Source organism: Theropithecus gelada, chromosome 16, assembly GCF_003255815.1.
Source record: "Theropithecus gelada isolate Dixy chromosome 16, Tgel_1.0, whole genome shotgun sequence".
NCBI lineage: Eukaryota > Metazoa > Chordata > Mammalia > Primates > Cercopithecidae > Theropithecus > Theropithecus gelada.
The window spans coordinates 31,697,447-31,710,389 of NC_037684.1; the positions used below are offsets into that span (position 1 = coordinate 31,697,447).

At 49.4% G+C, this 12,943-nt stretch overlaps 1 protein-coding gene across 1 annotated transcript; it reads left to right on the plus strand.

The window, feature by feature from the left end:
• The first annotated feature begins 3,319 nt into the window (after positions 1-3,319).
• Positions 3,320-5,480, plus strand: ARL4D (ADP ribosylation factor like GTPase 4D). Its single transcript, XM_025363205.1, has 2 exons — positions 3,320-3,455; positions 4,008-5,480. The coding sequence occupies exon 2, from the start codon at positions 4,080-4,082 to the stop codon at positions 4,683-4,685; it is 606 nt and encodes a 201-aa protein (XP_025218990.1). The 5' UTR covers positions 3,320-3,455; positions 4,008-4,079; the 3' UTR covers positions 4,686-5,480.
• Positions 5,481-12,943: the final 7,463 nt, after the last annotated feature.

Sequence of the window (12,943 nt, forward strand, 5' to 3'; positions counted from 1 at the left end):
AAAAAAAAAAAAAAAAAAAAAAAAAAAAAAAAAAAATAATAATAATAATGATTGCTTAATGTACAAATGTTCAGATGTTCTCTGCAGGGATTAGTGTAGGCCCATAGCTTAGTGATGCCTGGACGAGCTGGGCCCCTTTCTTTACCCCTCCCCAGCCCCACCTTCGCCTTCCCATTTGTTCATTAACACCTTCTCTGGCAAACATGAAAGACGGAAGGGTGGGGTAGGATTGTCAGTTTCATTTCCTTTATCAGATAAGTGACAATTTATATCTTGGGTGTGAGTCCCAAGATATATTATAGGAACCATGTTAAAGAAGCTTCAAAGAAGCGAATATTAGGGTATTCATTTCTTTACATGTTAAAGAAATCTTCAAAGATTGTGGAAGAAACAAGATAACTTGTGTGTTTTCAGTTTCTGTGTGTTTTCAGTCTCATAGCCATTGCAAATTTGTTCAAAGCCATGTTTGGCCAGTTTCTAGCTGGACGACCTTCAACAAATTACCTAACCTTTCTGTGCTTCAGTTTCTTCTTTTTAGACTAACCATACTTACTTCATGGGCTTGACTTGTGTATTAAAAAAGGAAAAGTAAGCAAAGTTCCTAGACCAGAGCCTAGCATGCAGTGGCCACTCAACAGTGCAGTGGTTCTCAACTGCTGGGCCTGTTCTGTCTTCCCCTCTCCTAACTTCACCATGCTCAGCTCTGTCTCCTGTACATTAGCTGCTGCTGCAACCTGTCACCCTCCAACTTGGGGTGTAACAAACTAATTTCCTAAGGTCTTAGACTAATTTCCTGAGGTCTTTAGGGATTTGGGGAGGCTCCCTGCATTGCTGGGGAAACCAGGTGGCTGGTTTTGTAGTGGAGGGGGGAAGAAGGAGGTGGCAAGGCATGCTGGTGACAAACAGATGGGAAGCTTATTTATCAGCACTTGATTGAGGCGGGTGGGCAGGAAAAGGCTGGGCCCTGCTGTCTGGCAATGACTTCCCTTCTCCTTTTTCCAATCCCTCTCACATATAGCCCTTAAAAAGGTTAATACTGAATTACACAATAAATAAAATAATCCAACCTCCAGGCAAAAATAGGAATATTACAGTTATAACTGGCCACGTGCAGTGGCTCACGCCTGTAATCCCAACACTTTGGGAGGCCAACGCAAGTGGATCACCTGAGGTCAGGAGTTTGAGACCAGCCTGACCAACATGGAGAAATCCCATCTCTACTAAAAGTACAAAATTAGCTGGGCGTGGTGGCACATGCCTATAATACCAGCTACTCGGGAGGCTGAGGCAGGAGAATTGCTAGAACCTGGGAGGCAGAGGTTGCAGTGAGCCGAGATCACACCATTGCACTCCAACCTGGGCAACAGAGCAAGACTCCGTCTCAAAAATAAATAAATACATAAATACATAAAGTTACAATCTACAATTTCATTCTTCTTTGATTTGCCCTCTCCCCTCCCCCACCTAATCCCTGTTGTCCTTTTGGTCACACTGCCCCTTTGTGGCATCTCCTTCCTTTCAGGGCTGCCCAGACTGTAGCAGGCTGCAGTGGCTGAGGAGACCCCACTCATTCCTGTGCCCCTCCTAACCAGTCCTAGATAGGGCTAAAGAAAGTCTATAAACCTTTCCAGAAGCTTCCAGTTGACACATTCTGTCTCTCCTCTGAAATCCTACAAGTGCTATCTCATGATTTACAAAGACTCAATACATGTGCTGTCTCATTCTGTCACTGCCAGTCATAAGTCTTAAGCCCTCTGAGGCCTGGTTCTACAGCCGAGACATTCTCTATTTCTCTACCATCTCTCTGTCTCATTCAGAGCACACAGTATGAATGAGGTCAATAAATACACTGTTTTTGTTTTTGTTTTTTTTTGAGACGGAGTCTTGCTCTGTTGCCCAGGCTGGAGTGCAATGGCATGATCTCAGCTCACTGCAACCTCCGCCTCCTGGGTTCAAGCGATTCTCCTGCCTCAGCCTCCCCAGTAGCTGGAATTACAGGCGCCCGCCACCACACCCGGCTAATTTTTGTATTTTTAGTAGGGACGGGGTTTCACCATGTTGGCCAGGCTGGTCTGGAACTCCTGACCTCAGGTGATCCGCCCACCTCGTCCTCCCAAACTACTGGTATTACAGGTGTGAGCCACCGTGCCCAGCCCAATAAACACACTGTTTTTTGTTTTGTTTTGTTTTGTTTTGTTTCGAGACAGAGTCTCGCTCTGTCGCCCAGGCTGGAATGCAGCGGCACGATCTCAGCTCACTGCAACCTCCACCAGCGGGTTCAAGCGATTCTCCTGCCTCAGCCTCCCGAGTAGCTGGGATTACAGGCACCCGCCACCACGCCCGGCTAATTTTTGTCTTTTTATTACTGACGGGGTTTCTTTTTTTCTTTTTTTTTTTTTTTTGAGACGGAGTCTGGCTCTGTCACCCAGGCTGGAGTGCAGTGGCCGGATCTCAGCTCACTGCAAGCTCCGTCTCCGGGGTTTACGCCATTCTCCTGCCTCAGCCTCCCGAGTAGCTGGGACTACAGGCGCCCGCCACCTCGCCCGGCTAGTTTTTTGTATTTTTTAGTAGAGACGGGGTTTCACCGTGTTAGCCAGGATGGTCTCGATCTCCTGACCTCATGATCCACCCGTCTCGGCCTCCCAAAGTGCTGGGATTACAGGCTTGAGCCACCGCGCCCGGCCTACTGACGGGGTTTCACCCTGTTGTCCAGGCTGGTCTGGAACTCCTGAGCTCATGTGATCTGCCTGCCTCAGCCTCCCAAAGTGCTGAGTTTACAGGTATGAGCCACTGCGCCTAAACATACTGTTGAGTGTAACCTTAGATAAAGTCATTCAACCCTTTTATCTGTAAAAGGCAGACAACAGTCCCTAACAGGCTATTGTAGATAATGGGCTTACCACTATGAAGCAGCTGTTTTATGGGGCTCTAGGTTCACACAGGTTTGACAATTGAATTATGAAAGATAAAGGAGAAAGGCTTGTCAGCCTCTCCGAGTAGATCCTTTGGCCGAAGGAGTGTCCATGTGGGGTGGTATCTCTGCCTGATGGAGGGGGATGCGATGGTAGTGCGAATATTAGGGTATTCATATCTTTCCTCCCGAGTCAAACGTTGCCAGCCACGTTCCTTTCGCCCCTCCCACCCTCCGTTCCAGATTAATTCCAGGTTTAATTCCAAATATTAGAATGTGGTAGAAAAGGTCAAATAGAGCAGCCACGGATTGAGCAAGCGTCCCTCCGCGTGTGGTGGGGGATGCAGCGCTCGTAGCTCCACGCTCCGCCCCGCCGCCGCTGGTTGGTCCGCGCCTTGTGACGTCACACGCGGGTTTTTAAGGCCGAACCCTAGGCAGGCTCTGCAGAGGCTGCGGTGGAGGTGCGCTGGGTACCCGCAGCGGTTTCGCGGGGCGGCTGCGGTGTTTGACCGGGAAGGCACGAGGAGAGCGCGGCTCACGAGAGGTAAACGGACACTGCAGACCGTGCTGAGGCGGCGCCGCTGCGGGGCCGCTGGAGCTGGGGTCCGCTATAGAACGAGGACTGGCGGCCAGGGGAGTGTCGTGGGGCGGTGGGCCGGGGGTCGCAGAGTAAGGAACGGCACTGTGTCAACGGCTTGGGGCTGCTGAGGGCGGGTGGGAGCCGCACTCAATCTCCGGTCTCAGCGTCTGCACCCTAACTCTTAGTTTGGGGCACTGCCGACTTCCCCCTTCCCGCGGGGATCTTGCCTGGGGGATGGCGCCAGAAGCTCTGAGAAGAGGCTCTAGGATCGAGCCCTCACCCCCCACTTGAGTGGCCCAGGACCTGGAAGTCTCTTTAGGTCCATCGCCCCCCTCACGACCCCCTAGGGAGTGGGGAAACACCTCTGTTATACCTTAAAAAAAAAAAAAAAAAAAAAAGGAAAGGAATTTTAAAAAGGAAGGATGGGCGGCTGATTTAGGAAGGGATCATGAAGTTGCAGCTCTTGTGTGTATATTAAACGTCTCCTTTTTCTCCCATGACCTTTTATTGGTTCAGATAACCCAGCTGTGCTCCCTGGAACCTTCAATTTCAAGGCCTCCCTGCCTCTACTAGGCGCCTTAGTTCACTATGGGGAACCACTTGACTGAGATGGCGCCCACTGCCTCCTCCTTCTTGCCCCACTTCCAAGCCCTGCATGTCGTGGTCATTGGGCTGGACTCTGCTGGAAAGACCTCCCTCCTTTACCGCCTCAAGTTCAAGGAGTTTGTCCAGAGTGTCCCAACCAAAGGCTTCAACACCGAGAAGATCCGGGTGCCCCTCGGGGGATCGCGTGGCATCACCTTCCAAGTGTGGGACGTCGGGGGGCAGGAGAAGCTGCGACCACTGTGGCGCTCTTACACCCGCCGGACAGACGGGCTGGTGTTTGTGGTGGACGCTGCGGAGGCCGAGCGGCTGGAGGAGGCCAAGGTGGAGTTGCACCGAATCAGCCGGGCCTCCGACAACCAGGGCGTGCCAGTGCTGGTGCTGGCCAACAAGCAGGACCAGCCCGGGGCACTGAGCGCTGCTGAGGTGGAGAAGAGGCTGGCAGTCCGAGAGCTCGCAGCCGCCACTCTCACTCATGTGCAAGGCTGCAGCGCTGTGGACGGTCTGGGTCTGCAGCAGGGCCTGGAGCGCCTCTATGAGATGATTCTCAAGAGGAAGAAGGCAGCTCGGGGTGGCAAGAAGAGACGGTGACCCGAGCCCCCCTCCTTTTCCCCCCACCTGGTAGGGGTCTGCACACTTGGACAGCAGGGTGGGGCCAGCCTGTGACCTCTCAGTCAGACTGGGGTGCAGGACCTGTCCACCTCAGTGAAGGAGAGAGGAGAATGGGGGGTCCTGTTTTGGCGCCACATTAGGGTGGGGATGGGAGATGGGATGTCTTTGCACATCTCTCTCTCATCCTCTCTGGAGAAGTGGGCGCTGCAGGACTGTGGAGACGTAAATGTAAACTGTGACTCTACCTCGACCCTGTTTCTTGTTTTTCTTCTCTGGCTTTTTAATTGGATGCGTTTTGGGTGGTGGGGGATGGAAAGTGGCTTGGAGAATGTGTTTGGGATGAAAGAACTATCTCCCCGTCCTCTGTCCCCCAACTGGGGAGTCTCCCCAAGCTGCTTTTCTAGGGATACCAGTCACATAGTTTTTATTTTTGTGTTTGTGAAAGTGCCAAGAACCCCTTCCCACATTTGTAGATCCATGACCCTTTTTATAAGCCGTGTATGTCCTCTGTATTATTGTTATTAACTGTTTTTTAGCATTTGCCTGTAAGTTATTAAAGACTGATAACTGTAGCTCTTACCTTGGTCTGGGGCATTTTCCTCTCCTTATCTTGTCCCAGAGACAATTCAAGATTTCTATTTGGGGTTGTGGTGCAGGGGGAGGGAAATTTATCTTGAAGCTGAATTTGCAAAGCAAGCACTTATAAAAATTAGATTGTGTGTTATGGGATGGCTCGTAAAAATTATAGGGGGGAGTTGAAAACCCCTCAAGCTATTGCCTGATCTCTGTAGTTTTTTGGGTGGGATCACTTCCTTTTTCTCTGATTTAACACCCCTCCCCTCATCCTCTGGGTCTTACTTGTCCCTGATATCAACAGCTCCTTGCAGATTTAACTTCAAATTTTGCTAGTCTGAGCTGTTCCTAGGTTCTTGACCTTGGTGACACCTAAGTCTATGTAGGTAAATCCTCGAAGAGCCATTCTGTTCCCATCTTCCCCACTTCCCCAGTCTTAGGTTGGTTTGATTTTTTTCCTCCTTGTAGGAGGTGGTAAGAATGGAAAGTAATTCCTCCCTGGCCTTAAGTCACCTCTGTGTACTCAATCCTGCTGCCTGGCTCACTGGCATGATGGTAGCGGCTGGTGCTGGGAAGGCCTGGGCTGGATTGAGCCAGCCTGGCCCTGGTGATTAAGCCATGAGTTTTCCAGCTCTGGGAATGATAGCTCTTCTTATGAGAGGGGCAGAAGTAGTAGCTGTTTGTGCTTGGTGGCAGAGAGGACTGCTGGACATACACCCTCCAGCCTCCAAGATAGAAGGGGGAAGACATAAGCCCCCAATATTTGTGGTGATTGTAGGAATAAAATGTTAACATTGCAAGGGCTTCAGTGCCCCTACTCACCAGCACCAGGGCCAGCTATGTCTGGTAACACAGAACACTTAGATCCTCTTAATCTTCTGGGTAGGAGCAGTAAAAGCTAAGCACAAGGCCGGGCACGGTGGCTCATACCTGTAATCCCAACACTTTGGGAGGCTGAGGCAGGAGGATGGCTTGGGCCCAGGAGTTCAAGACCAGACTGGGCAACATAGGGAGACCATATTTTAAAGAAAAAAAAAAACAAGCACAATTCTTTCCAGTTGCCCAGACCTCCAGTCACCTCCGCCACTCTTTGTGCAAACACAGAATCCCCAGAGCAGGTTCAGCGTTCTCCACACCCCGCTTCTCCCCAACTCTGTCTCCTTCGGAATCAAATGAAAGGACCTGGGGAGAAAGAGAAGGTGCCAACAACCCCCACTTCTGGGGAAGGTTTCCTAAAGAACTTGCTTCTTCCTACCCAGCACTGCCAGAAGCTCAGATTTTGTCCCCTCCCCATCCCTGTAGCTGGCAGGATGGGGGTGGGTGTGCATTGATCCGGAAGGGTGCCCAAGTGTGCGTCAGTGCTGGGGCCTGCTTGACAGAACTGCTGGGCTGGTTCTGCTGGGAACATGTGCTACCTGCCCCTCCCCCAGACACACCTGTGACTCCTCTCCCAGTCTTTCTGGGGCACAGTCCTATAGCCCAGGGACAGGTTGAGGCCCCAGTCCAGGCTGGAAAGGAACTGGCCAGAAATGACCCTCTGTCCTGCCAGGAGAGCTTTCCTCCCCATCCCTCTACACCCAGATTATGCTCTTTTGTCTTAAAATCTTCAAGGATATATTTTCATTTCTTTTTTTTTTTTTTTTTTTTTTTTTTTTTTTGAGACAGAGTCTCGCTCTGTCACCCAGGCTGGAGTGCAGTGGCCAGATCTCAGCTCACTGCAAGCTCCGCCTCCCGGGTTCACGCCATTCTCCTGCCTCAGCCTCCCGAGTAGCTGGGACTACAGGCGCCCGCCACTTCGCCCGGCTAGTTTTTTGTATTTTTTTAGTAGAGACGGGGTTTCACCGTGTTAGCCAGGATGGTCTCGATCTCCTGAGCTCGTGATGCACCCGTCTCGGCCTCCCAAAGTGCTGGGATTACAGGCTTGAGCCACCGCGCCCGGCCTAATTTTCATTTCTTGTCACTCAGTGGACTTAGGTCTCCAGATTTGGGGGAAGAGGTGCAGAGGTATTCCCCCATCCCTAGCAGAGGGGCCTCCAAGATGTCAGCTCCTGATTCTGGCTCTTTCAACCACACTCCTTCCCTACCTGCTTAGAACAGGTATCTTCTGCTTCCCCATTCCCAGCCCTGGGGATGGTCAAGGATTGTGGTCCACAGTAGGCCTTTGAATGTCCCAGGTTCTTCCCCAGTCCCTCTGGCCTGACTGTCCAGCTAGTGGTACTAGAGGAAGATGGGGGCTGGTGTCAGAGAGAGATGGAGAAGCCAACTGCTCTGCCAGAGTAGTGGGGAGAGGGGTACACTGGGGAATTCTGAGTAGAAAGCCACAAATTGTGACTGGGTCAGAGTCAGGAGCTTAGGAATAATTCTCCTGCCTTGGCTCATCAAAGGGACTGAAGAGCTGGGAGGGGATTACTTCCTGTCTGTAGGATGAGAGAGGGAGAGAGAATCAGAACCTCTCACTCTCCAGTCCTGCCCAGATATTCTGCATTTTGAACTCAGGGCAAGGGCAAGGAATGAAGGCATGATCAGGGTGGAGGGTGAGGTTGTACTTACCCTGTACTGGCTTCTCTATTAAGTAGGATTTCTTCGAGACCCTGGCATGGGTGCTGAGGAGATCTTCCCTGGGGGCCAGGAGTGGTGTGGCTGAGGCTAGATGCCTGTGAAGTTGAAGGAAACCTGCTGTAGACCCAGAGTTCCAGAGTTGAGGCTTTTTTTTTTTTTTTTTTTTTTGCTCTGTTGTCCAGGCTGGAGTGCAGCAGTGTGATCTTGGCTCATTGCAACCTCCACCTCCCAGGTTCGAGTAATTCTCATGCCTCAGCCTCTCAAGTAGCTGGGATTATAGGCATGCACCACCACGCCTGGGTAATTTCTGTATTTTTAGTAGAGATGGGGTTTTACCACGTTGGTCAGCCTGGTCCTGAACTCCTGACTTCAAGTGATCTGCCTGCCTCAGCCTCCCAAAGTGCTGGGATTACAGGTGTGAGTCACCATGCCCAACCCCAGAGTTGAGGCTTTCTTCTGAACTGCCCTTCCCCATCCAGCCACCCCTTCTTGCATAGGTTGGAATATAAAATCCAGATGGAAGCCTTCCCTTCCTGGACCTGCTCATCAGGAGGGCAAGATGGCAGTGGTCCCCCACTTTCCCATGCCCTTTCCAGTCCTCTCCATGCTGCAAGGGCTCAAGGAAGACAGAGGAAAGAAAGAAGTCCCTAAGGCCCAGAGTGGGCAGTGATTTGCCCTCGGATACACAGCCACTTAGCAGTGCACCCAGCTCCTTCCTCCCAGGCTAGCTCTTTGTACTCCCAGGGCAGAGGATAGGAGGTAGGAGACAAGGATCGAGCACAATATCTCAGAGCTCAGATTCCCCCCTCCCTCTTTCCTCTCCTTGATTAGATTAAGGACCAGCTTTCCACTCTCCCACTCCCCTTCCTGGGGAGTGAGAGCTTTATCTCCTAAGCCCAGGAGAGGTCTGGTCTCAAATCTGGCCAGAAGTTCCCATCCTGCCTTCATCCTGACCACGTGTCTTTCTTGAGATGGACACCTCCACCAGGGCCTGGGAAGTGCTGAGTTCTGCCCAAATGCTAGGAGCACACAGGACAGCATGTTCTCTAACACAAGCCTGTTTTGAATGGGGCCAGTGAGTAGAGGAAAGGGAGGGAGTGAGGGTGGCAAGGGAGACCCAGGCCAGCATTCGGCTGGAAAGGGTGAGCAGTGTGGCTGCACTTCATTTCCAAGGCCATCTGTTGGGGAGTTTGTGGGTGGATGCATGGGACCTCCTCCTCTGGATGAGCCAGAAGAGGGTATTCGCTGTTCCTTTAAAAAAACTTTTTGAACATGTTAGATATTCCTATTCTTTTTATTTTTTATTTTTGTAGAAACGTGGTCTTGCCCTCTTGCCCAGGGTGATCTTGAACCCCTGACCTCAAGCGATCCTCCTGCCTTGGCCTTCCAAAGCACTGGGACTACCAATACAAGCCACCACACCCAGCCATGTTCCTTTTTTTTTTTTTTTTTTTTTAAATTTTTACTGTACCCTGAGAGTTTTCTGTTTGTTTTTGTTTTTGTTTTTGTTTTGAGACGAAGTCTCGCTCTGTCACCCAGGCTGGAATGCAGTGGTGTGATCTCGGCTCACTGCAACCTCTGTCTCCCAGATTCAAGCGATTCTCCTGCCTCATACTCTGGAGTAGCTGGGATTACAGGCACGTGCCACCATGTCTGGCTAATTTTTTGTACTTTTGTAGACACAGGGTTTCACCATGTGACCAGGGTGGTCTCAAACTCCTAACCTCAGGTGATCCACCTGCCTCGGCCTCCCAAAGTGCTGGGATTACAGGCATGAGCTACTGCACCCAGCCAGTTCCTTCTTTTTAAAAAGAAAAATCTTCTCCCCTTCATTGGAAAAGTAATAGTTCTTATAGATCTCTATGTGGAAGAAATTTAAATTTAGAAAATGAAGAAACCTAATCTCACAACTTATTTAATGAAACATTCCAAAAAAGAAAAGAAAAGAAAATGAAGAAACAGACTGGGCACGGTGGTTCATGCCTGTAATCCTAGCACTTTGGGAGGCTGAGGCGGGTAGACCCCTTGAGCTCAGGAGTTCAAGACCGGCCTGTGCCACATAGCGAAACCCCATCTCTACAAAAAATACAAAAATTAGCCAGACATGGTGGCACATGCTTGTAGTTTCAGCTACTTAGGAGGCTGAGGCAGGAGGATATCTTGAACCTGGGAGGTCGAGGATGCAGTGAGCTGAGATTGTGCCACTGCACACTAGCCTGGGGGACAAAGTAAGGCCCTGTCTCCAGAAAAAAGAAAGAAAGAAAGAAGAGAAAAAAGAAAACGAAGAAACTTTATAATCTTAACTTTAGAGCTAACGATTGTGAACAGGTTTTTATATATTCTTCTGGGAATTTTTTTCTCTGCATGTACAAAAGAGATATGTCTATAGAACATACATGGAATGACATAAAGCAAACAGTTTTGCTTCTCTCATTTATATCTTGGACATTATTCCATGTATGCCATTATTCCATTGTAGCACTGCCATCTTTGCCCTCATGAGGAGGGGCTTCAGAAGGGAAGGCTTCCATCTGGATTTTTCTCATTCTTTTTGATGACCACATGAGATTCCATTGTATGACTGTACCATCATTAATTAATTAAATTGCTTGTTGAATACACAGTCTGCTCACAGCCATGGTCCTCCTTGCATATATATTTTTTTGGTACACTTAGGGAAGCTTTCCCACAAGATATATTCCTAGAGTTGCAATTGTTGTGTCAAAGGGTATATGTATTTAAAGTTTTCATAGATATTGCCAAAGTTTATGTGTTTGTGTAGAAGTTTGGGTGGGAGAGAAATTTAATTCAGCTTTCTAATCCTCTATCCCCAGATTTCAAGGCTTTTTCAAGCTGAGATGTGTGTATATGGTAGGGGAGACATTATGGTGCTCTTGCTTTTTTTTTTTCTTGTTTTTTTTTTGAGATGGAGTTTCGCTCTTGTTGCCCAGGCTGGAGTGCAATGGCACGATCTCGGTTCACCACAACCTCCGCCTCTCGGATTCAAGCGATTCTCCTGCCTTAGCCTCTTGAGTCGCTGGGATTACAAGCATACGCCACCATGCCTGGCTAATTTTGTATTTTTAGTAGAGGCAGGGTTTCTCCATGTTGGTCAGGATGGTCTCGAACTCCCAACCTCAGGTGATCTGCCCGGCTCGGCCTTCCAAAGTGCTGGGATTACAGGCATGAGCCACTGCACCCGGCCTCCTTATGTTTTTTGGTTGTTTTTTTTTTTTTTTTTTTTTTCCACCAGAGCTGCCAGTAAATGTGCCCTTGCTTTTGGGGAGGTAAGGAATAAAATCACCAGCAACTCAGCAGAGGATTTGCAGCGATAGCGAGTAAGCTTGGGCTCACTTTCCAGGGCTAAGGATTGAGCGCCACCTGGGACTGCCTGGCTGGTGGCGGTGGTGGGCAGATGGTGAGGACTCCCTAGCACCCAGCTTGTCACAGACGTCAGGCAGAGTGGGCGAAACAAATCCTGAAATAGATTCCTGGGACTTGGCTTAGGGAGGAAGTGAGGCTGAGACCAAGAGTGTATGCTCTGAAGGGAACGCAGAGAAGGAAACTTCAGCCCGAATGAATTGGGCAGCAGTGGAACCCTGGATGTCCCCCATACAGACACCCCACCCCCATGTAGGGACTCCCACCAACTGCTGTAGCTCAAGGACTCTTGTAAAAGGAAGCAGAAGCCTGAAGTAGCAGATATCTTGGTCACTCTGGAGTGTTTGGGGCTTGACTTCTGCGTGGGCCGTTAAGGCTCCTGGGAAAATCCTGGGTCTACGCCCCTCCTCAGTGGAGTGAGGAGGTGGGAAGGCGGGAGGGCTTATCTCTTTAGCAGTCCCCACCTCCTCCTATTAAATTAGTTAAATCTCATGAGAAATCCCTTGGAGGAGGGTGGGGGGACAGCTGGGTTTCAAAAGCTTGTTGAAAATGAGGTTCTGTGCTTTTGATTGTATTTGTTTTTAGAAGATTACCACTGCTTTGCATTCCAGATGCCTCTCTTATCCTTAAGGAGAGAGAAGACAGAACTGCTTACTCACTCTCTGGAACTCTCCCAGCCCGATGAGGGAGGAACAGAGCCACCAGTCTGACTGTGCAGTGCCCCAAACAGTAACCCACAAGGCAACATACAGGTTCAGACTTGGCTCGACCATCAACTTCTGTGACTTTGGCCAAGCCATTTCTAGTCTCCTGGCCTCAGTTTACTCATCTGTAAAGTGAGGGGATTGAGTAGGCCATATCAGATCTTTTCTAGTTCACTTTCTATGGTTCTCAGAACGAGGTGGGCATGGGAAGCTCTTTAATAGTCTTTCTCTCTTCATCTCTGTTTTTGGTTTTTTTTGTTTTGTTTTATTTGTTTGTTTGTTTTTGAGACAGAGTTTTGCTGTCACCCACGCTGGAGCACAGGGATACAATCCTGGCTCACCGAAGCCTACACCTCCCAGTTTCAAGCAATTCTCCCATCTCAGCCTCCCAAGTAGCTGGAACTACTGGCATGTGCCACCACGCCCAGCTAATTATTTTATTTTTTTAGAGACAGGGTCTCTATCAGTTAAGGTTGGAGAATTTATCTGGGAAGGCTTCCTGGAGGAGGTAAAGAAAAGAAGTCAACTTGGAGCCAGAATTAAGTATTCTGATTAATGAGAGACCTGGAGCATTGTGGGCTTCGGAGCACTTTCTTGGCTCCACCTACTGCTCAGGAGGAAAGGCCTGAGTCTGAGGTTTAATAGACACAGTTTTGTTCCTCCTTTCCCTGTAATTACCTGGCCTGGGACATTCCCAGACTCTGTCCACCACTCCTGTGCTTCAACTCCTCCCACTGTATGTAGGATTCACATTCTCTACCTCCTACTCCAGAAGAATAGGTTGTAGGGCAGGTGTCAGGGAAGGGACTCCCAAGCTCTAGACCTGTGGTGTCCAATATGGCAGCCATGAGCCACACATGGTGATTGAACATGGGGAGTGTGGCTGGTCTGAACTGAGATATGCTGTACATGTAAAATACACAACAGATTCAGAGTCTTCATATGAAAAAAGAATGTAAAATTTCTATTAATACTTTTTATATTGATTATACATATGTTGAAGTGATACCTTTTATATAA

Coding starts and splice junctions, on each gene's coding strand:
- ARL4D (XM_025363205.1), top strand. CDS start 4,080: ATGGGGAACCACTTGACTGAGATGGCGCCCACTGCCTCCTCCTTCTTG.